Raw genomic sequence first — 22244 nt, 5'->3', positions numbered from 1 at the left:
GTAGCTTGTGTGACAGTATAATTTCAAATTATAATGTATGTATTGAATGTGTGCATATAGCATGGGGATGTAGGTGGAATAGGATATAATGTGTAACCAAGGAACTTAATTCAGTTTTTCATCAGAAAAGAAATATAGCTCTGCTCTGTATTTGCAAGTCCTTGATAAAATCCTCTGTTGATCTTATGTCTTCTGAATATTTGAGAAATGTTTTCTGACATATTCGGGTATCACTTGTTTTTCCACATCAGTCTTTCCTGAAGTGTCTACAGATGGCTGTGCTCAGTCGTGTGTGTCTTGGGCCATGGTACTTTCACAGCCCCCAAAGAAATCTTCATCGCCAGCAGCTGAATGTCTTCCCAGATACAAAGGGAAGCAGGATAATCAAGCGAAGGTACTGCAGAGCTGTGCACTTGAAACTAATTTCTGTTACTGTTCAATGTTTTGTGATGTGAGACACTGCTACTTTTTTCTTAGACTCTTTACTACTTCTAATGTAACTTTTAATAAGTAATATAAAGTTACTTTGTCATTATTATGATTTTTCTTCTGTTTTGATCAAAAAAAGAACAACAAGGTATCAAAAAGTCAATGCAATTCCCACAACACAAACTTCCAAAATAGCTGATTTACCTACACATCATTTAGGCAGGACTTTGTTGAAATTTTCAACTTCTAAATCAGGTACAAAACATGGAAGTCTTGTCCTTCCTGGGTGGATATTGCCAAGTGAAATCTCATATTATGTTCCAACAGTTGTACAGCATCTTTCACATGAAAAGTTCTTACAGTACCTCTGAATTTCGAAGAGATCTTGAATTTTCCTTGTTGCTCAATGTCCTAGCTTAGATTGATGCACGCTAACTAGATGCATGTGTATGCGTGGTCACTTGCATTTATGCTGGTAGGTGATAATAAAAGAAATCAATTTCTAATGATCGTGCCTCATGATTTTTGTCAACAGGCAGAAGCGATAAATGATGGTAGTGAAACTGAGCCTGAAGAAGTGTCAGAAAAGAAGAAGAAAAAGAAGAAAAGGAAAAAGAAAAACAAGTCACCCACTACTGTAGAGGAGCCTCATAATGAATCTACTACAGTGCAGGAACCACCAAGGATTGAGGTACAGTAGTGAGGTTTTTGTTGTGGTTTTGTTGTTCCTAGCGTTAGGAGTATTTATTGGAAGACCAGAAGTTAATCCCCTTTCTACGATTTTAGTATCAGATGTAATTAGTAGAAGAAATTGGGTCAGGCCCATTTGAGTTAAGATTCATGTTAGGAAACAGTTGTGCCTTTTAATTATTCATCAAGGATTGAATGAGTATAAATTTCTGCAGGAGAGACTGTTAAGTCTGGGTTTTAACATGTTCGAAAAAAGGGCAAATTTCCCAAGTGAAAAATATTCTGCACTAACCGTTGTGTAAAGCAAAGTGCACAAAGAATAGGAAATACATTGGATAACATAGGGTGTTTTTAAAAGAATTTGGTACTGGTAATACAGTGGAAGGAAGGGATGCCATTCAGAGAGACATCTAGAGACTTGAAAGGTGGGCCCGAGTGAATCAGATGAGGTTAAACACAGCAAAGTGCAAGGTTTTAGACTTGGGCCTTAGGAATTCCAGGCATATGTATAGACTGGAAGGAGTAGCCCTGCAGAGAAGGACCTGAGGGTCCTGGTGGATGAAAAACTTAACATAAGCCAGCATGTTGCAGCTCAGAAAGCAAATGGTAAACTGAGCTCCATCAGAAGAGGTGTGGCCAGCAGGGACAGGGAGCTGATTGCCCCCTCTACTCTGCCCTCATGAGGCCCCATCTGGAGTACTGCATCCAGGTCTAGGGTCCACAATACAGGAAAGACTGTTGGAGAGGATCCGGAGGAGGGCCATAAAGATCACCAGAGGGCTGGAGCACCTCCTCTATGAAGGTGGGCTGAGAGAGCTGGGCTTGTTCAGCCTGGAGAAAAGAAGGCTGCAGGGTGACCTCACTGTAGCCTTTCAGTACCTAAAGGGAGCCTATGAACAGGAGGGGAATCAGCCTTTTGAATGGGTAGATAATAGCAAGACAAGGGGAAATGGTCTGAAGTTGAAGGACAGAAGATTTAGGTTGATTGTTGAGTTTGAAGCTCTTTACTATGGCAGTGATGAGGTGTTGGAACAGGCTGCCCAGAGAGGCTGTGGATGCCCATTCCCTGTCCCTGGAGGTTTTCAAGGCCAGGTTGGATGGGGCCCTGAACAGCCTGGTCTAGTATTAAATGTGGAGGTTAGTGGTCCTGCCTGTGGCGGAGGGGTTGGAGCTTGATGATTCTTGTGATCCCTTCCAACTCAGGCCATTCTGTGATTCTGTGATGTCAAACGTGGAAACAATTCTTATGAAATGTAGATTATCACTGTTTGTATTTCTGATGATCAATTCAAATATTTTTCACATTCATGTAACTGTAATATACATGTTAGTGTTTTGATGCTTTTGTTAATCAGTTTCAAAAATGCCGTAGGCTCTCCCACCTTAAAGAATTGTTGCGTGATCTGTAGTTTAACAATGTTTTGTTGTACAAGGTATGAACTTGTGTTGATTCTTGTATTTGATTTAGTGTACATAATGTTCAGTCTGTGAAAGAACGGCATAAAGAAGCCTTTCCTGGCTTGCTTCTGTTGTGTCCATTTTAACTTGGACTGTGGTTACCTGTTCCTTTCACTGTGTAATTCATCGTCCTGAAAGGGGAATTCATTATTGAACTGAGGATAGAATCAAGATCTACAGGTTCTGTTCTGCAAGATACCAGGTCTGTGAGTGATTTAGTATCTAAAAAGAAAGAACGGCAAGAATTGTAGAAGCTAGTAGAAATGTTGTGTCTCACTGAAGACATAAATGGGAAAAAATAAACATAGAATCATAGGACAGGGCATACGCATTACACTGAAATCCATGATTTGGATGCAGCGTGTGGTGGGGTAGTTGGAAACAGCTTTCAGTGCCTCCTGGTTTGCTGTAAATTCCTATCAATATGAAAAATGTGTGAAATGCTTGCGATGTTCTTGTGACAGAAGAACATGAAAGGTCATAGAACTTTTATGGACTCTGAAAATTTAAGAATTGAGGTTCTGTATTTGCAGCTACTCACTGGATCAGTAATATTGGATTGTTAACTAGGTTTATAGAAGTCACAAATTTAAAGAAAAACTGCTCATGAGTGAAAAGTAATGCATTTGCAGAAAAGAAATCCTGTACACAATGACTGGCTCTGAACTAGGTATTTTTGCTGAGGGAAGAAATGAGAAGCTCTTACTGATAAGCAGGTTTGCTCTGTAGCACTGGTCCAACATGCAGTGTTAGGAATTGTTAGAAAAATATGAAATACATTTAAAAACATTATAACAATATACAAATCTAGGACAGATCTGATCTAAATATAGTTTGGATTCTATTTTCTTGTGTGCCAACTCCCCTTAAAAGTATACACATATTTGAACTAAAAGAGAGTGGAAAGGCTCCACAAATGATCAAAGGTATGAAATAGTTCCTGTGGGAGGTAAAACTGAATAAAGTAGGACTTCTCTGTCTGTAAAATAGATGTCTTAGAGGGAATTGGAAGATAAAAAGGAAATTTTTCTGTTTGTTCTCATTATTTTGTTTGATGTCCTCTGGTTCCTATAGGTGCCAAGTTAAGAACAAATTGAAGGAGGTATTAAGCCACACTGATTGCTAGAATTTAACTGTTCCCTTTACTACAGGGTATTGCAAATGACAGAAATTTATGTGAATTCAAGAAGAGATTTGGATGAACTGAAATAACTCTTTTCTCTTTAGAAGGCTATTTAAATCCAAAGATGCTACTTCTGATTGAAGAAATCCCTAAGACTGAAGAATGCATTTGTGAAACCTTCCCTTTCTTACAGTCTTGTTCTGACCTATTTACAAGCTTCTTTTAAAAATTGTTTAGTTAGAAGTATCTGCTCAGACTGAACATGCCTGTTCTTAGGTGTCCTAGCTCAGGCTGTTTAAATCAGACCTTCCAGGCTTCAGAAGAAATGTTGGTATGCTCAGTAGTATTGTAACTACTAGAAACCTAACAAGGCCCCTCAAAAAGTGAGAGGAGAATCAAGTGGATGAAAACCAGGCTGGTGGATCAGAGTCATTTTGATTGAATTAGCAAGCTCTCCTGGTCTTCAGGTGGCCAGCACAGAGAGAGCTCCAGTCTGTCACTGTTTTAGTTAATCCAGAATCTGGTTAACATATTCTCTGCTAATAAAATATACTTGCAACTAAGCCTACACAATCCTTTCACTGATTTACCTGTTTATTTCCATACTATTACTCAAGATTTATTACCCTTGTACCTGTCATTTTGTTTTCACTACTAACACGTTCAAGGTAGAATTGCACAGCTGGAGTCTGTACTGGAAGAAGAAGAGAGTTGTTTTCAATGCTGTTAAATGATCTGAAAAACACTCCTTTAGGAACCATTTACCCCTGATTATTTGTATCATCTCATAGCAATAACAAGCTACCACTGGAAGTCTTTCTTTCTAGGTTCTTTCAGCTTTGAATTAGCTACTACTTTATGGGTGACTTAAATGCTGTAGAATTGATTTTAGTTGGTGGTCCTGCACTCAGCTTTTGAATTTTGTACATAGAAGCAAACTGTGATGAATGATAAACAGAAAGAAAGTCATTTGAATGTTGGATAAACCAGTTTTAGTAATATGAACATAATAGTTCTTCTAAATACAATGTCCTGTGTCTTGTTTAGGATGCTGAGGAGTTTCCTGATCTGACAGCTGCTTCTGATCGGAGAAACAGATTAGGATCTCAGAAAACATCATTTTCTCCTGCTGGCAGGAAGCAAGCTGAAGTAAGTAACGCTATGAATGTAACCTGAATGTTAAGAAAGTAGGCAAGAAAAGACTACTTGTAGTCTGAACCAGAGTTCAGACTCTTTGGTGTGCGAACTGCTGTCATAGAATCATGTAACAGCTTGGGTTTTAAGGGACCTTTAAGACCATTTAGTTCCAAGCCCTCTGTCAGGGGCAGTGTGGCCACCCACTAGATCAGGGTGCCCAGGATGCCACCAACCTAGCCTTGATCACTTCCAGGGATGAGGCATCCACAACTTCACTGGTTACCTTGCTCCAGCATCTCACCACCCTGTGTTATTCCTAACACCTAATCTAAATCTCCTCTCTTAGTTTAATACTGTTCCCCGTGTTTGATTACTATATACCCCTGCAAAAAGTTGATCTCTGTCCTGATTGTAAGTTTCCATTGAATTCTGGAAGGCCACAGTGAGGTCTCCCCAGAGCCTTCTCTTCTCCAGTCTGAACACATGCAGGTTCCTCAGCCTGTCTTCAAAGTAGAGATGCCCCAGCCCACTGAGCAACTTTGTAGCCTCCTCTGGACCTACTCCAAGAGCTCCAGATCTTTCTTATGCTTGGATCCCAGACCTGGATGTGGTACTTCAGGTGGGACTTCAGAAGGGCAGAGCAGAGGGAGACAGCCATCTCCTTCTCCCTGCTGGCTACCCCTCTGCAGCCTGGGATACAGTTAGCCTTCCTGGGTGAAACTGCACGTCGCTGGCTTGCAGCAAACTTTTCTTCCATCAGGACTCCTAGGTTCTTCTCCGCAGAGCTTCTCTCAAGGAGTTCTTCCAGCTTGTACCGATATCTAGGATTGCCCTGACTCAAGTGCAACATCTTGCTCTTGGCCTTGTTAGATCTTGTTAGGTTCATGAGGGACCACTTCTTAAGCTTGTGCAGGTTGTTTTTTTGCCATCTCTTGTATCAACTGTGCCACTCGTCTTGGTGTCACCAGCAAACTTACTGAGGCACTTAATCCCACTGTCTGTGTCACTGATAAAGATGTTGAAAAGTAGACAGACCACTGGTGCGCACCACTCGTGACTGGCCTCTGCCTGTACATAGAGCTGTTGACCACAACCCTCTGGCTGAGACCATCCAAGCAATTCCTTACTCGCCAAATACTCCATTCTTCAAATCCACCTGTCTACAATTTAGATATAAGAATGTTGTGTGGGACCTTATCAAAGGCCTTGCAGTTATCCAAGTATCATAGAATCATAGAATGACATGGGTTGAAAAGGACCGTAATGTTCATCTGGTTTCAACCTCTTGCTATTAGCAGGGTCGCCAGCCACTTGACCAGGCTGCCCATGGCTACATCCAGCCTGGCCTTGAATGCCTTCAGGGATGGGGCGTCCACAACCTCCTTGGGCAACCTGTTCCAGTGTGTCACCACCCCCCTGTTCCTCCTAATATCTAACCAAAACCTTCCCTGCCATAGTTTAAAACCATTCTCCCTTGTTCTGTCACTATTCACCCTTGTAAACAGTCATCCCCTCACTTGTTTGTATGTTCCATTCAAGTATTAGAAAGCCACAATGAGGTCTCCCAGAGGCCGCAGATTATATCAGTTGCTTTTCCTTTGTCCACTGATGCCATCACTCCATCATAGAAGGCCACCAGATTGGTCAGTAATGATCTTTCTGAGTAATCACCTTGTCATGGACTTATCTCCAGATCTGTCTATATCCATGGCAGGAAGACAGCAGGCCCATAGGCCTGCTGTCCCAAAAAAGGGGAGTCAGGAGAAAGGAACAAAGAGGGGAAGGAGGAAATAAAAAAATCGGCAGCGACAACAATCTGAGGAGGAAAGTTAATTTACTAATTATAATAGCAGAAATACAGTTTAATTGGGATTGAAGCTAATAAACCAAACAAATGAGTGTCCAAAACTGAAGGCCTTACTGCAATGTACGGCAAGACAGCTAGGGAGCATTCAATGCAGAGATGGGCAGTAAAATGAAAAAGGGGTAGTGTTGTGACTTGCAAGCAGTTTTATCTTCCCCTCTAAGTGGAAAGTGGGAATGGAACAGTAAAAGTTTTCAGGGGGTTGCAGTTATTTTTCTGTTCTGAGAACCAGATTCCCGGAAATATCAACAATCCACAGAACTGGAGCATTAACTCTTTAACTCCCAGTACACTACATTATGTTATAATGTGGAATACCAATAACAAAAATCATAAAACCATCTCACACCTCATACTCTCAAATATGCCTTAACGTAAGCTCCAGTAGCTACCTGAATTCTTGAATGTTAATTGGGATGTCTGCTCATGCTGTATTGTAGGCAAATCAAAGTTAGGTGAAGTAAATTCTCTCAATATGGTTTATTGTCCTACAGGTAATGTTATGGTTTATTTCTGCATTTTTAAAAGGACAGAGAAATTACAGTAAGACTCTTGCTCTGTAGCTTTTCAGTTTGTGCATACAATTAAATTTCATGGGCATATTTGTTGTCAAACTGTACAAAAGTTAAGAACCTGGGTCTGGCTTTGATTTAAAGTCCAGAAATTTTTGTCCTTAGTTTTGTTTCACTGAATATAAATAGTTATTTTAAAAAAATAGAACACACTTGTTTAGTCTGTTTGAGGCAGTGAATTTCACAGAGGGTCAGAGGGAGGTAGCAAAAGACAATATGATTGCTGAAACCACATTTGCTGTGATGGAAGTGCTTTGCAGACATGCAGCTTAAATGAAAGAAGCCTTCAAGCTTTTGTAAGCTTCAGTGGGATACTGCCTTCAAAACATACACAGACTGTAAAGGTATTACCATAAAGTCACTTATATTCCTCTGTAACAAATATTTGAAAAGAAAAATTCTTTTCTTCTTATAATTCCAAATTTGAAAATGGAGAAATAACAAGTCTGTTGAAGTAGTATGGCAGCAGATAAATTATTGCATTTGTAGAAGAATTTCATTGCCTACTACTTAAGGTGTAGATCATACCTTTAAACCTCAATTACTGTAAATAGGTTGACTAGCGTATATTATTTGAATTTAGTATGACTTTCACTTTATTTCTTTTTTGAATGTCTTTTATTATTTTCTCTTCCTTCATTATCACCTCTTGTCTATAAATTTCAAAGATCAATCTCTCCTGTCTTGCAACAGTTCTTCCACAGTGGATGGAGCTCTCAGGGTTGATGTGATGTCAGGGAAGCAAGCTTCATCATTTATGTTAGAAAAGAAGAAAAAGCAAGTGAATTAATAATACTTGAAAATAAATTGAAAATTCAATATAAGATTAGTTCCAAGCTTATCTGTAATTGTATTCATACTTTGTCCTTCATATTTTGAGGTAAATGACAACATCCCTTTGTTTCAAAACTTTCAGTAGTGATTATTGTTAACTCCCTGTTTGTGTTGCAGTTTTTAGGGAGAAATGCTAGCTTTTCACTAGTACATGTAAGTTTCACTGTCAGGAGTTTTTCTTTCCTGTTTTACTTGGTCATGACATAGGTCTAATCCTCACTGATTGTCTTAAGTTTAGAACCTTTGGCAGAAGTGGTTCAGCCAGATTAAAACATAAAGATCTGCTTAGCTGGGGCAAAGAGAAAAACACAACAGTGAGGTCAGTGAGTAGGTTCTGATGTAGCTCTGATGCAGGTAAAGTTGTGGTCTCAGAAAGAGGAGATTGTCATCTTTAGTTGTATTATAATAGGAGATTTGATTAATCTTCCAGAATATGTGCAGTACCGGTTCCTTAACATGTTCTGGAATTACAATTTATTCTTTCCTAGTCTTTACTGAGCATTTGTAGTCTTTTTATATTTTGAAACATTATGTGTAGTGTCAAGTATGGGACGCCACTTTCAACTTCTCTTCAGAGCAGACAGAAAGACTACTGCTTCTGAGGGAATATTGCTTAAAGGAAAAGTTTGTGACCTTTCCTTTATCAATCAAAAGGTACTAAAGATAATGATGTATGTATATTGCAATCACATGCCCTATGGGAATCGCAGAATTTTTTTTTTCACAGTACTTTTATCAAAACTTTAAATTCTGTTAAGCCTTTTTTCTTTTTCAAATACAGGTGGTAGTTTGATCGAAGTGGGATACTGACATAAGGCACCTGCTTTAATAAAGGCTCAATTTTATATGCTTTATTCTAGCAGCTATTATAAGATAAAAATACATTATTTGAACTGGTTTTTACTTATTCACATTAAAGGTTATGTGTGTTTAAATGTCCAAATAATTTGTAAAATCAAGGTAAAAATGAGAAGTATTGTGAATGAAGGAGGTAAGAATATATTTTTGCATTCTGAAATGAAAAGCATTCCTAATCTGTATTGTTTTTGTTCAGGAAACATCCAAGAATAGTGGTAAGAAGAGTCAAATTCCTGTGCAGTTGGATTTAGGTGGCATGTTGGCAGTCTTGGAGCAGAAACAGCAATCAGAGAAGTCAAAACAATACTCTAAACCTGTGGTGATGTCAGGTATTGGCTACAATTAAATACACTTCCTTTGTCTTTCATCTTCAGTTGCACCTAAGTATTCAAACTTCTAAATGCAGCCTGATTCTGATATGTAGTGATCTATGAAGCGGGAGCACAGTTCACAGCATGCCAGAGAAAGTCACATTGTGCTTTTTGCTGGTCTTTGTTTTAAAAATAAAAAGAAAATCTGAATTGTTTGGAGAAAGGCTTGGGGAAAGAAAAATCTTTAGGACAATGAGTTGTGAAAGAATACTTTGTGTAACTATTAGAAGTTATAAAAATTGAGCTTTGAGGAAAATAGTGATGTTTTTAGTGAGATTTTTGCTTTGTTTTAGAATGTAAGTAATGTGTTGCTGTTGTGATTTTAACTCACAAACAAATTCTGTGATAACAAATGACATCTTAAATTCCAGTGATGCTAAAAGGTCTAGAGTTGTAACTTGAGCAAAAAAAGTAATATTCCATTGCAGACACAGGGGTTATATGGGAATCAGTCAGCCCAAGCCAAGGGTCGAGTTCCTGATAACTGTGAAGTAATTGCTATTAAAAAAATGCTACTTTTTGGCATTTTGGTGATAGAATTCATCCAGATTTGTTGATGTGTACACAAGAAACAAATAGCTCTGTGTATTTTCTGTTGAAGGTGTAAATTTGGTCTTGGTTGTTTTAGTGCCTTATATTTTTCAAAAAGAAACATAACGTTTGCTAGTGGTTAGTGATGATAAATTTCCTCACCTTATTTTGGCATTGTGAGCTAATCAGAAGAGCACTGATCTCATAATGTTTAATATGATTTCTGTGAGTTATTGAAAAAAACAAAAAATACCAAGCCTCATTTAGACTTTGATGAGAGATTTGTAAGACTTTTTTATTCTGCTCTTGATTTTTTTCCCACTATTTTAGCCAGTCAGTGCTGCAGAGTTGCTAGCAACCAGTTTTGGTTGTATATATTTATATTATGTAGGGACTGCAAAGTAGGTGATAAGGCACAAATTTGTGGATCACAGAGCTTGCTTTCTTATGTCGCATATGCCTGAATCTACTGCACAAGATAAATTAATGTGTTGTGTTGATATCCTGGAAGTATAAGGCAGATGTCACCTCACCTTAGTATTTTATTATTCCTCAGTGCTGTTAAATCAGTGTACACCAGAATTCATCTTCATTTTATAATATGGCATTGTGCTGAGCTCTGTAGCCACAGAAGAAGCACAGAGAGCAAGAAAGTCAAGGAATGCAACTGTGGAGGGAATTAAGTATTCATTCTGCTTGCTACTTCACTTGGAGTGTAATATACAGATGGAAGAGCATAGTAAAGTAGTAACCATCTGAATTTAAAAGTTCAATTTTGGAAATGCACGTGCCATTCAAAATGACAAACTGTTGAAGCATCATCTGCAGTAACAGTAAATGAAGAGGTGAAATCCACAGTGACTGAAGTATTTGGTGTCCGCAGGTTTTATACTTACATGTTGCTACAAATCCAGCTTTAATTCTTGTCTCTGCATGTGCTAGCACACAGCACTGCATTCTTGACAGTGTTCTCAATTTGCTTTTTCATGCAGGACTCAGACAGAAAAGTTGCAGTGTACAGTTTTATGAAGTAAGCTGTTTGTACTAGTTATAGTATATGTGACATTGGAGGTTTAGCATGTAAGTACTTCGGAGTCAGTAAATGAGAATGGATTAAGGCAAATTGCCAGAAACTTTGTGTAGTTTTTAGTGGAAAGACAATTCCTCAGATGCAGAGATGTCGAACGCATTCCACTGTTACTTATGTCACCCTGTTCTTTTACTTGGTAATATAACCTGGTTTATATTACAGGTCCTGGAAGTTTGACCAAGTGCTGTCACCTTTATACAGGAGTTCTTTGTGATCTGAGTTCTAAGTGGAGTCTTGTTAGGCTGTGTTTTGGCAAGTTCAGTTCAGTCACTTGATCAGTCATTTAAAGCTTCTGTGCCCTGAGCCCACAGAGTGGGCAGGTATACTAGGCATCCAAGGCCAGTGCTTGTTGAGCAAAAGAGACTTAGAAATACTTTTACTTTGTTTATTACTTACTTGCAAATGAACTTCAACATTATTTAGTCGTGGTTGAATGGTTGGAGCGGCTGCTCCAGACTACTTACAGCAATTAAATTTAAAACCTTTAATCCTAGAACTCAGTGTTCATATTAACACAATACAGAATGTGAGCATGGAAGAAGAAATGCCATTACAGTGAAACCTGGAGATTCCTGAAGGTTTGCTAAGTTTGAGTCATTTAGTACTGAAGATAGCACGGAGTGCAGTGATTTGCCAAATTTTGCTTTTGAGATACAGTTTATGATTCCAGTAGCTTGATGGTAGTAGGAGGAATGTCATTAACTCATTAGGTGTAAAAGAGTATCTTTATGGAAGAGCACTGTTTCATGACACAGGGTTGCCTATAAGCATTTTTAATAGCAACGCAACACAAATGTAATATGTGTAATGACTGCAGCAGGACTAGTATACTCTTGCATTATATCCTGGCTTAGCTGTTCTGTTACAGGTGTCTGATGCAGACTTCTTTTTTTATCTCAGTTGCTGGTGCCATACCATTGCTCTCTAAAGAATCTGCTACAGCCACAAAAAATCACAGGTTAAACCAAGGAAATATACCTCATAACCCCTTGGATTCCAGTGCTCCTTTGGTGAAGAAGGGGAAACAGAGAGAAGTCCCTAAAGCGAAGAGACCAACACCTCTGAAAAAGGTGCTGATATTTTTACCCTAAATAGTATGATACAGGCTAATGTGAATTTAGTATTATGCAGAGTCAGTTAAGTCTTGTAATACAGAGATCTGCATCTCAGCTTCCACTTGCCTAAATTCAGTTCCAGCTTTCATTGGTTTAAGAAGAAAAGGGGAGGGAGAAGTCTTGCCAAATGATATATACAAATTCACCTGAAAATGTGTTTCCTCACTTAAATAACTCAATAGCTGAAGAAGTGCCCATACAAAATTGTGTGCAAATGAGTGTTGCAGGAGGATGTCCAAATAAACTTTGTTTTGGACAGGATATGCTTACTTTCAGGACTGAGGAGAATGGAACAAGCAGTCATTAATTAATGTGTCTGTTTTTCCAAGCTGGAACTTCTGCTGACTCTCCAAAAGCTAGTGTTAGATCAACCGGGGGGTTTCTCTTTTCTTTCCTCTTTGCCCATTCATATTGTTCATTGTCACACCATCTATACTAAGTATTTTGAAATACCAGCAATTCTATGTCTAGCATTTTCCTTTCCTCGTGTAGCGCTCCATCACTCGTTTATGCTTTGATCAGTAGTTATTCTGTGCTGCTTAGTTGAGTTTGAGAACTGTATGGTATAAAATGATAACAAACTTGGGAGATGACAGTAATGATTATAATTTGTGTTTTCAGCTGCTCTGTCTTCAAGTCATTTATTTTCTAAACTAGGTCTGAGAAGACAAAGATCTACTCTGTAATGTTTGTGTTCTGAGTATGGTAGGAAGCTTATTTTTATTCTTCATTCTTCCTTTCAAACACAAATGGATAAATTTATTTTGACAATTAGCTTCCATTACAAACTTTGAGCATTTGAGCTGAGCTAGTAGCCTTGTGTACATTAAGTGCTTCTTCACCAGCTACAAAGGTAGAAAATGAGTTTTAAAAAACAATTAGTTCTTTCACCTACAGCAGCATATTTGTACCATGCAGATGGTTATCTCTAGTAATTTCTTCTCTTTTCCTTCATCCTACAAGCTCAGAAACAGCAGTGCAATACTGCCTGACTTAGCTTTTTAACAGGAAAGCAAGTTGACAAGTGAACAGCACTGCATGTGATATAACATGGGCAGGGCTGAGGGAGGCAGAGAGTGTTTGTTGCTGAGCTGTATAGCTACATATTGACAGTCTACAGAAGAAATATAAAGAGGGAGATATTTTTACTTGCTTAACTTTTTCTTTGCCAGCTCCACCCAAACACTGGTGCTCCAGGAAAAAGGATTCTTGGATGTAGAGTTAATATTTTTCCTACTCTACAATGGTGCTTTGAGGAACTTCAGCATTTTTGTGTAAATTAAAAAAAATACATGCAGTAAACTTTGAATGAATTTTATTTTTGAGTGGTCTGTACGAAAACAGTTGGTAAGAGAAACTGCTTTGTGATACTGATTTTTAATTTATTTTTATTTTTTAGATTATTTTGAAAGAAAGAGAACTGCGAAAACAGCAACACCTGTTAGAACAGACAGCAGTACCAAGAGATGGGGGTAATTCTTGTGTGTCTGCAGAAAATACTACTGAAGATGAAGCACTTCCACAGGATAGTCAAGCAGGTATTTTTCAAGGGAATGCTGTAATACAATACATAGGTTGGGATCTGTGAGTGAACACACTTGATACATTAAAAAATAGTACTAAATACTTCCAAACCAAAATTGTAACTTTGATATTTTCAGTGGTTCAGCATGGGCTTATCTAGAATTTAAAGTATGCCTAAATTGCTACTCTCTGTAACTAAGTAAGAGGTATTCAGATTATTGCTTCACACTTGTATGCTTGATGGATTTATATGGTGTCATGAGACTCTGTGTCTTTCTGGCAATCAGTTTTAAAAAGAGGTATGAGAGGAAAAAAAGAAAGCTAAATGACTTGTTTTCCTGTTACTTCAGACTGCCATGATAATGAAGCAACTTCAGAAGATAGAAAACTTGCAAATTAGTCTCTTTACAGCAGCTTTGAGGTATTACCTTTTTATTGAAACATCTTTATTTACATGATAGTTGTTCCTGTAATGCAAATTGCTGAAGGGCTTCTGGGGAGCACAAAGATCAAGGAATCTCCAGAAAGCTCTACGACTTCAAAGGAGTCGACCTCTAATCTTCCAAAAATCCATAGTAGAAGATTTAGAGAGTAAGTACTGATTGTACAATGCATGTTTTTCCACAATACCACAAATGTAGCATTTTTTAACAACATATGTTCACTGCATTCCGTGCAACACTATTTGGAGTTTAGATTAATGATTCTACATTACTTTTCAGTTTTTCTGTAAGCTGGCACAAAAATGAAGAAATGATATCCAGAAAAACAAGTCTGCACATTGTTGTAATTTTCACTTCAGAATATATGATCCTTGCAGGAAGAAAAAAAAAAAAAAAAAAGGAGAAGTTCATGAGAGGCTAAGGAATGAAAAGGAGCTGCTATTTAGTATTAGTGTGTTGCATTAATAGAGTACCAGTTTAATACTCACCAACTTATTTTTAGTGTGTAGTTTGGTTTTCTGTTACCAGGCCAATGGCAAATGTGTGAAGTATGTGACTAGTAAGATGGCATTTTCATGTTGTGGCAAGGCAAGGAGACTTGTTATTTATTTTGTGCAGACACTTCAGTTTTGTTTAAATAGATGTCTGTTTATGAAAAAAAAAGAAGTAGAATAAAAAGAATTAGTCATTACTGTGTGTGAAAAGGTCAGAGATCCAGTATAGTTATTATGACAGGTTTTAACAACTGTTACAGGCAAGTAGGTTTAACTTCTGATTTTTCTTCCTTAAAAGTACCATTGGCCTTCTTTATAATTGTTGTTATAGTAAATATTAATCTTGATATCACTGTTATTTTTTCTTCTGCCATTTATTAATTTAACTTATTTGCTTGAGAAATTACTTAATTGATGTTTATGCAACAGTGTTTTACTGACTGTCTTTCTGGGCTTGAATATGCCAAAGGAGGCTGGTCTGTCCATTATGAAGTGTAGAACATTTAGCTAAAAATATTTTGTATCTTTAGATTAGATTTTCCAAGTTTTTCAGTATTTTAGTTGACTTAGAGACTCAGTGAAAAAACTGGGAATAGTAAATAAAAAATACCTCTTAGAAGTTAAGTGAAAGTTTGTATGTCTTCAAGAGCGAGGATAGATCCTGAGTTTTCTTCTTATAATGTATGTGAATTTACCACTTGGCATCCTCTGTTGGGTGTATAGTTGAGGTATCTGTAGTTTCTTTCCTTGATATCCTTCCTTAACAAAGTAATTGTGTGAAAGATGGAGAAAAATTAATTTGGAACCCTCATCTTTCCTATGGAATACCAAAAGGATGAATTACATCTGTTATAATCTTCTTATGAAAACCACAAGGTTGTGGTTTGATAGCTATGATAAGTAAAACAGGATGAAAGGCAAAAAATATGAATCTGAGAAGGATAAATTTGTTTCAGATTTCCACCCTTATCGTAAGTAGAAATACATTTAAAGAAAACTTATACTGTTATTGTACTGTGATTTTGATGTCAGAAAAATGCTTCAATGGAAAAAAAAAACAGCATATTCATAGAAGCATATATGTAGGTTTAGTATGTTTATATACTGTATATATGTTTTAGTGTAGTATCGAACACTTTTATGAAACTTCTCTAAGTTCTTAGTCACTGAAAAAAATCTGAAGTAACTTTTTTTTTCTTTTATGTCACAAGTGTGTGCGGATTGGGGGTAGAAAAAAGATGAAGACATATTTGTAATTTCAGGGTTGTTAATGTTTGATTTACTCTTTTTTCCAGTTATTGCAGCCAAGTACTTAGTAAAGAAGTTGATAGTTGTGTGACAGATCTCTTAAAAGAACTGGTTCGGTTCCAAGATCGTTTGTATCAGAAAGACCCAGTAAAGGCGAAGATAAAACGCAGGCTTGTTATGGGCCTTAGAGAAGTTTTGAAACATCTGAGGCTGAAAAAACTAAAGTGTGTCATCATCTCTCCTAACTGTGAAAAGATTCAGTCAAAGGGTAAATAAGATTAAAAAAAAAAAAAAGTGTGTTGTTTTTTTTTTTTAATAAAGTAAATGTAAGAAAGAAGACATTATTATTGGATGGACTTAATTGAACAACCTTCACAATCCAACCATATAAAGATGCCTTCCTTCTTCACATTGTTTACTGTTATGTTTATAGCTGATGTGTGAACTTAGTCGAGAATAAATACCAAGAATATCAGAGGGGGGGAAGTTATTGAAACTGACAATGCTATTGTTTCTGATTGCCAATTGCACAAAAGATTGCACTGGCATAGCTAGGAAGAGGAAACCCTCCTGTTGTCAGTATCTTTTAGGCCGCGGTTTGGCAATAAGTTTTCAGTGACACTTTGCTTAATATTTGTTTTATTACTTATTGCTGTTTCTTTCTAATCACTTTTAAGTGATTTCTTAGCATTGAGATTTTTTGGAGTTGACTTGTTTCTGTAGCAAATGGTATTCCTCACAGCAAAGTATAAAATAGTAGCAAACTATTAATTAGCAAATATGCTAATTAAGAAAAAAGTGTCAAATTCTCCTAGCAGATCCATATATTATTTCTTGTAAATGCTTGTCATTTCTAAATGTTCGCATAATCCTGCAGCTTTTGTCCTCTTTTTACATACTGTCTTCTAGCCTGAATAGTGTAATTCATTGTTAATTCTGTTGTCTGCTCCAGGTGGCCTGGATGAGACTCTGCACAACATTATCGACTGTGCCTGTGAGCAGAATATACCATTCGTTTTTGCCCTTAATCGCAAGGCCCTAGGCCGATGTGTGAACAAAGCAGTGCCTGTCAGCGTAGTGGGAATTTTTAGCTATGATGGAGCTCAGGTGAGTCAAAAGATAAACTTCAGACTTTTGTTTTGCTTTACTTAATTTTTACCTTTAGGGGAAAAAAGTAATTCTAACTTTGAGGTTTCGTTTTGCTTTTGCACACCTACACTCTTAATTCCAAGCCAGTGATTTGAATGTGTGACCACTCAGCGCTTTTTTTTTAAAAAGTGATTTTGCCATCTCTTCCTAACATCCTCTCCACTTAAATCTCTTTTCAAAATGTTCATTTCCAAAGATTTGATGTTTCTATTAATGCTTCATTTTTCATTTTCATACTTTGATAACAAGTGCAGAGTTGCAGCACTTAGTCAACTAGTGGATGCTTTTAAACAGTGTTTTGTACATGGGGGAAAAGCTAAGGTTAAAAGTGAAATCAAGAGCATGGGGCCAGGCTCTTTGCCCAATGGCAGAACAAGGGGCAGTAGGCACAAACTGGAACACAGGAAGTATCATACAAACATGAGGAAGAACTTCTCAACTGTAATGGTGACAGAGCTCTGGAAGAGGCTGCCCAGAGAGGTTATGCGGTCTGCTTCCCTGGAGATATTTAAAACCCACATAAGCTTTCCTGTGCAGCCTGCCTGCTTTAGCAGTGGACTGAACTAGATGATCTCCAGAAGTCCTTTCCAGTTCCTACACTTCTTTGATTTGTGAATATGGAGAGCAGTTTTAAACATCACCTTGTTCTGGTTAGCTGAATACATGAATACAAACTTGCCTTGAAAATGGATGTAATATGTAGAGCAGTTTTTTAAACGTGCGTGGACAAAGCTTCATTTGTTGGTTTTGAAAAAAAATTCATTCATGATATTGTGGTAAAATATCCTTACTATCTTACTAAAAACACAGTTTACGTTTCATCCTTATGTATAAATATCCATATGTTTTGAATAAGAAATGTCCATTACAGATTTTCATCAAGATTTTAAAATTTTGTCTGATGAAAGTTTATACTAATATTTCTGTAGGATCATTTTCATAGAATGGTACAGCTGACGACGGAGGCCAGGAAGGCCTACAAGGATATGGTAGCAGCTTTAGAGGAAGAAGCTGAAGGAACACAAACAGAAACTGAACTCCACATTGTAACCACTGAATTTGAAAAAAGCTGCTTATCAGAAACTACTAAAGCTTCTTCCAGGGACCAAGATGAGGATATACCAAATTACAGTGAGTATTTATTGTCTTATTCAGGTTTTCAGTCTGCTTTACCATTTTCAGTGAAACTAATGACACCTGAAATGTTGATGGCTAGTAATGAGGAACTGTTCCTTTCTGTGGTATTTTTCTTTTTTTCCTGGTTCTGAGAACCCGAGGTCAAATCTGGCTAAGAGAGACTAAATCACTGTGTGAAATCATCTGATGTTAGGTGAAATGCCCTGTCCAAGGAGGCTTTTACAGAATTCTAATTATGTACATTTCTTAGAAAATTATGTTTCTTTCCTAAACTGTAATGCTTTATAATTTCCTAAACTGTATGCTCTGTAGTTAAAGTAGACTCAAGTTTTGTAAAGGTCTTCCATTTCTGCTATTGCATTCAGCCAGTGGTCATTATCACAAAATATGATGCAACCCTAAAATTTGACTGCTTTAGCCCCCTTCATAGTTAAGTGTCACCCAAGGAGATGGCTGGACCAGGGACCTCAGTGCCTGAAGTCTTCTTTCATGGGTTATCTGGTGTTGAGTGGTGTATATGCCTGTGTGCAAAATTATCTTCACGTTTGCTTTGAGAATGAGGAACTTAAGAATTAGTGGCTTTTCATTTGAAGTTTTCCCTTCAGTGTTATGCAGTAACTTAAGGGATTTTTTCATTTTGTTTGTTTGTTTTGTTTTGTTCTGATGTCTTCTAGTTAAAATCTGGAAGAAAAAGCTTGAAGAAGAATATAACCCCTATGCACTGGAACTGGAAAAGAGTGCAACTGCTGACATGGTGGTTCTGAATTCAGAAGAGCATCACTAGATGAAGATTTCATTCTGCTGGGCTTTCAAGGTTTATTTTGTAATAGATCTACAAATATTTTATCTAAAATTAAATATCCAGGTAGGAGAGCATCATAGCAAGATAAAATAATTTAAGTGTTTATTTTAAGTCAGGTAAGTAAGCAGTTCTGAATCCCCTTGCAGAAAATGCACACTGAAGTATATGAGACACTGGCTAGCACTTGTGTAAGAACAGAACAGCCAAGTTCTGTGTACTTGGCTGATTACTGTAACAAATGGTAAAAGCAAACAAGTTGTTTAAACCTAGAACAACCTGAATAAGTTTGGCATATTATTAATTGTTTTATGGACTTTTAATTTGTTAACAGTGCAATATACCAAAAGAATTTGTTAGCATGATTGTTTGGGGAGAAATTCCATATGCTGGATGTTTGGAGCTTTGGGGATTTTTCTATTTCTAATTCTTGTTTAAAGAATTCAAGCTCTTTTTTTAACATTTTTTTGTTGTTGTTTTTATATTGTTTTTCATAATCCTGCTCAGGTGGGCAGGTTGGCGTGTCACTTTATACCCTTCAGCAGGAGGTGAACTGGAAACTAACTAAGGAAAGCCATGATGTTGAAGATTACCAGTTAGTTCATCCCCTGTGATGATATTTTTTTCTGGGAATATACTGCCGGTGTAAAGGAAAGAGTACAGACTATAAAGGTCTGAAATTCATGAAGTGAAAAGGCCCTGCTTGGCAAGTTGATAGTCTGAACAATTATAATGCTTTTGCTCTCTGAAGCTACTGCGGTCACTGTAGATCCTGCATTCAAGCTGAAGGACATAAGATGGAGCAGCTTGCCTTCCTGTTTGTACTTTCCCATGCTGACAGATTCCTCATTCATTTCAGGATTATGCCAGTGTTTATATGCAAGAGTTTTTAAGTCAGTATCAGTTTGTATCTAAGGTAGGGAAAAACTTTATCCTGTACATTAAGTCAATTTTGAAAACAAAATGTGCTCATAATGGTGTGGTTGAGCACTTTCATGGGAATGTGTATATAAACACTTCTATTTACAGACCACTGATGTAAGAGGATGAGCCTAACAAAGTCATTGGAGGAGGCACATGTAACTGATCAGCTGTTTTGAAAAAAAGGTATAGATATTCCGTGTGCTGCAGCCGGCATCTCTGTAGTGCATTTATAATTTCTGGAACACATGTAGCAGTGGTAGTGCTCTGCTTTGGAAAGCAGCTGCCTCACGAAGTCAGATGTGATACAGAAATCTTTAAATTATTCTTAGGTGACACTGTACCTGCTTAAAAATCATTAAGATAAAAGAGAGAAAGATTATTTCAGATACTTCTGTTTATTGGATGCAGAAGGCCGAATCTCAACCGCAATACAATAAAACTGTGAAATAAGTAGGTCCACAAATTTTCAAGCTGCAGTTGTCCACTAGAAATAAGTGAACTCAACAATGTTGTCTTGAAATTCGCCCCCTGTGTAAGTGCTGGAAGCTACTGTAGTTAACTCAATATAGGTGTTTTGTAAGCCATCTGTATTTTCAGCATTAGTCAAAAATTCTTTGTTTGGTACAGAAGCTTTATAACCAAAAGGTGTATGTTTGAGCAAGTGAACTTGCTTATACCAGAAAAGAATGTTCTTCAGAATACTGAGTTCAAGGGTAAATGCTTGAAAAGACTGGAAGAGTGGAAGTGCCTTTTAAATAAAGTTATTAAAATCTTATTTATCAATCTCTAATTTACATGCCAAGAGCCTCATGAGCAAAGCAGTTAGTTTACTTAATCAACTCAGAACAGAAGGCATAGATCATGTTACATTGTTTGAGTTGCACAAGTCATACTAGGACGATTTTAATTCTTTGTTAAGGTAACGTGCTTGAGAAAAATAGATGGCTCCAGCAAGGGAAAGTGCTCTTGTAGCACTGGCACACACTGTGCCCATTCTTTGATGAGCAAGGATATCATGTTGCAAACTTCAGCTGATTTCTCCTGAATACTAGTTGTAATGCCAGCACAAACATTTGCAGTACCTCTGTGAAAGCTGTGATATTAGGAGTGCTGGGCACTGGTAGGTTGCATATGTTCCTCCTTCCAGTTTGTTTATTCCTTTGTACATGAGAGGCTGCTTTTCTTGTTGCAACTTTCCTGAAGGATAAAAAGAACAAGCTGTCAACATATCATTAAAATAAAGTGGGTTTAAAAGATTACTTACTTATACTGACTGTTACGCATGCAGCAAGTACATGCTGCATCCACAGCTATCAATTAATGTTTGCTGTAACAGTTGGAGAAAAACACTGAAAGATAAATAGTTGCTTGGGGTTCTGTTTTGGTTTTGTTTTCAAATAAGGGTGGCTTTGATTAAACAATATCATTTATGAACTCCAATAATGGATTGCAGACCAAAGTCAACAGATTAATGTGATAACATCTGCTGTATTTGGTAATCAGATTTACTCTTTGGGATAGGATGAGGACTACTTATTGATTTAGGACTTGATTAATGCACTGTGGAAGCAAGCTGACATAGCTGTATGTGATAGATGAAGCAGATCATACTGTTGAGATGGTCAAGATTGACAGCATGTACATGATTATATAAACCCATTCAGCTGCCAGTGTGTCACTGGCTATTTATAACTGTGAGACTAGTCTGTCCTATAGAAAGGCCCATAGGAGATATCAGTTCCAAAAATGCTTACCCATGTCTTCCTCCAGTTTTGCATCATCTTGTCATGTTCACTGATAACAGTTCTCCAGGTATCAAATTCTTTGGTCCATCCATCTTTTCCAGCACTGTCTGAAAATTGTAAATGGGTTGAGTATATCACCAAGTAATGATCTAATAAACTGACATCAAGTCAGCCATAGTAAGTTTTATGGAGAATTGGGCTCAAAGGAAGAGAAGGCACCATTTTATCTTCTGTTCAGCTCTGCCTTCTCAGGTTACATGGAAATGAGTTCTATTCAAATGGTGGTCTCTTCCCCTCTGCAGCAAACTTTACAATCTCTGATGTGAACAGACTCAGTGCTTTTATCTGTCAGTCCAAATATAGAAGAAAAAAAAAAATTACTTACAGGCTTAAGCCATTTAGAAACACAGGAATGTTTCAGTTACACCATGCCAAGGATGAAGAGAAGAATTTAGAATCACAGAATCACTCAGGTTGGAAAAGTCCGTAAAGATCATCAAGTCTAACCACAACCTAACCATACTACCCTAACTCGTAACAACCCTCCCCTAAATCATGTCCCTGAGCACCACATCCAAACAGTTTTTAATCACATCCAGGGATGGTGACTCAACTACCTCCCTGGGGAGCCTACTGCAGTGCTAAACAACCCTTTCTGTAAAGAAGTGTTTCCTGATATCCAACCTGATCTTAGCCTGGTGCAACTTGA

At 37.4% G+C, this 22244-nt stretch overlaps 2 protein-coding genes across 11 annotated transcripts in view; one reads left to right on the top strand and one right to left on the bottom strand.

The window, feature by feature from the left end:
• SECISBP2 (SECIS binding protein 2) overlaps positions 1 to 22244 on the top strand; it is a 44007-nt gene that overhangs the window by 9543 nt on the left and 12220 nt on the right. For 5 of the 7 annotated variants that reach the window (XM_072358818.1, XM_072358816.1, XM_072358817.1 and 2 more), the window contains 11 exons: positions 252 to 394; positions 965 to 1120; positions 4748 to 4849; positions 9162 to 9294; positions 11858 to 12027; positions 13472 to 13610; positions 14058 to 14187; positions 15829 to 16049; positions 16734 to 16888; positions 17860 to 18061; positions 18742 to 18874. In XM_072358818.1, the coding sequence (XP_072214919.1) occupies positions 252 to 394; positions 965 to 1120; positions 4748 to 4849; positions 9162 to 9294; positions 11858 to 12027; positions 13472 to 13610; positions 14058 to 14187; positions 15829 to 16049; positions 16734 to 16888; positions 17860 to 18061; positions 18742 to 18851 (1661 nt within the window). In that variant the 3' untranslated portion in view covers positions 18852 to 18874. Of the gene's footprint in view, positions 1 to 251; positions 395 to 964; positions 1121 to 4747; positions 4850 to 9161; positions 9295 to 11857; positions 12028 to 13471; positions 13611 to 14057; positions 14188 to 15828; positions 16050 to 16733; positions 16889 to 17859; positions 18062 to 18741; positions 18882 to 19373; positions 20579 to 22244 lie in introns of those variants that run through there. The other 2 variants (XM_072358813.1, XM_072358814.1) reach the window with 2 other exon arrangements.
• The window catches only part of SEMA4D (semaphorin 4D), an 87129-nt gene continuing 85057 nt past the window's right edge, over positions 20173 to 22244 (bottom strand). For 2 of the 4 annotated variants that reach the window (XM_072358810.1, XM_072358811.1), the window contains exons 19-20: positions 21545 to 21642; positions 20173 to 20987 (exon numbers count right to left, since the gene is read on the bottom strand). In XM_072358810.1, coding sequence (XP_072214911.1) covers positions 20943 to 20987; positions 21545 to 21642 — 143 coding nt within the window. In that variant the 3' untranslated portion in view covers positions 20173 to 20942. Of the gene's footprint in view, positions 20988 to 21544; positions 21881 to 22244 lie in introns of those variants that run through there. The other 2 variants (XR_011905942.1, XR_011905943.1) reach the window with 2 other exon arrangements.

This window comes from Excalfactoria chinensis, chromosome Z (genome assembly GCF_039878825.1).
Source record: "Excalfactoria chinensis isolate bCotChi1 chromosome Z, bCotChi1.hap2, whole genome shotgun sequence".
Lineage (NCBI taxonomy): Eukaryota > Metazoa > Chordata > Aves > Galliformes > Phasianidae > Excalfactoria > Excalfactoria chinensis.
This window is presented reverse-complemented; position numbering and strand designations above follow the sequence as displayed.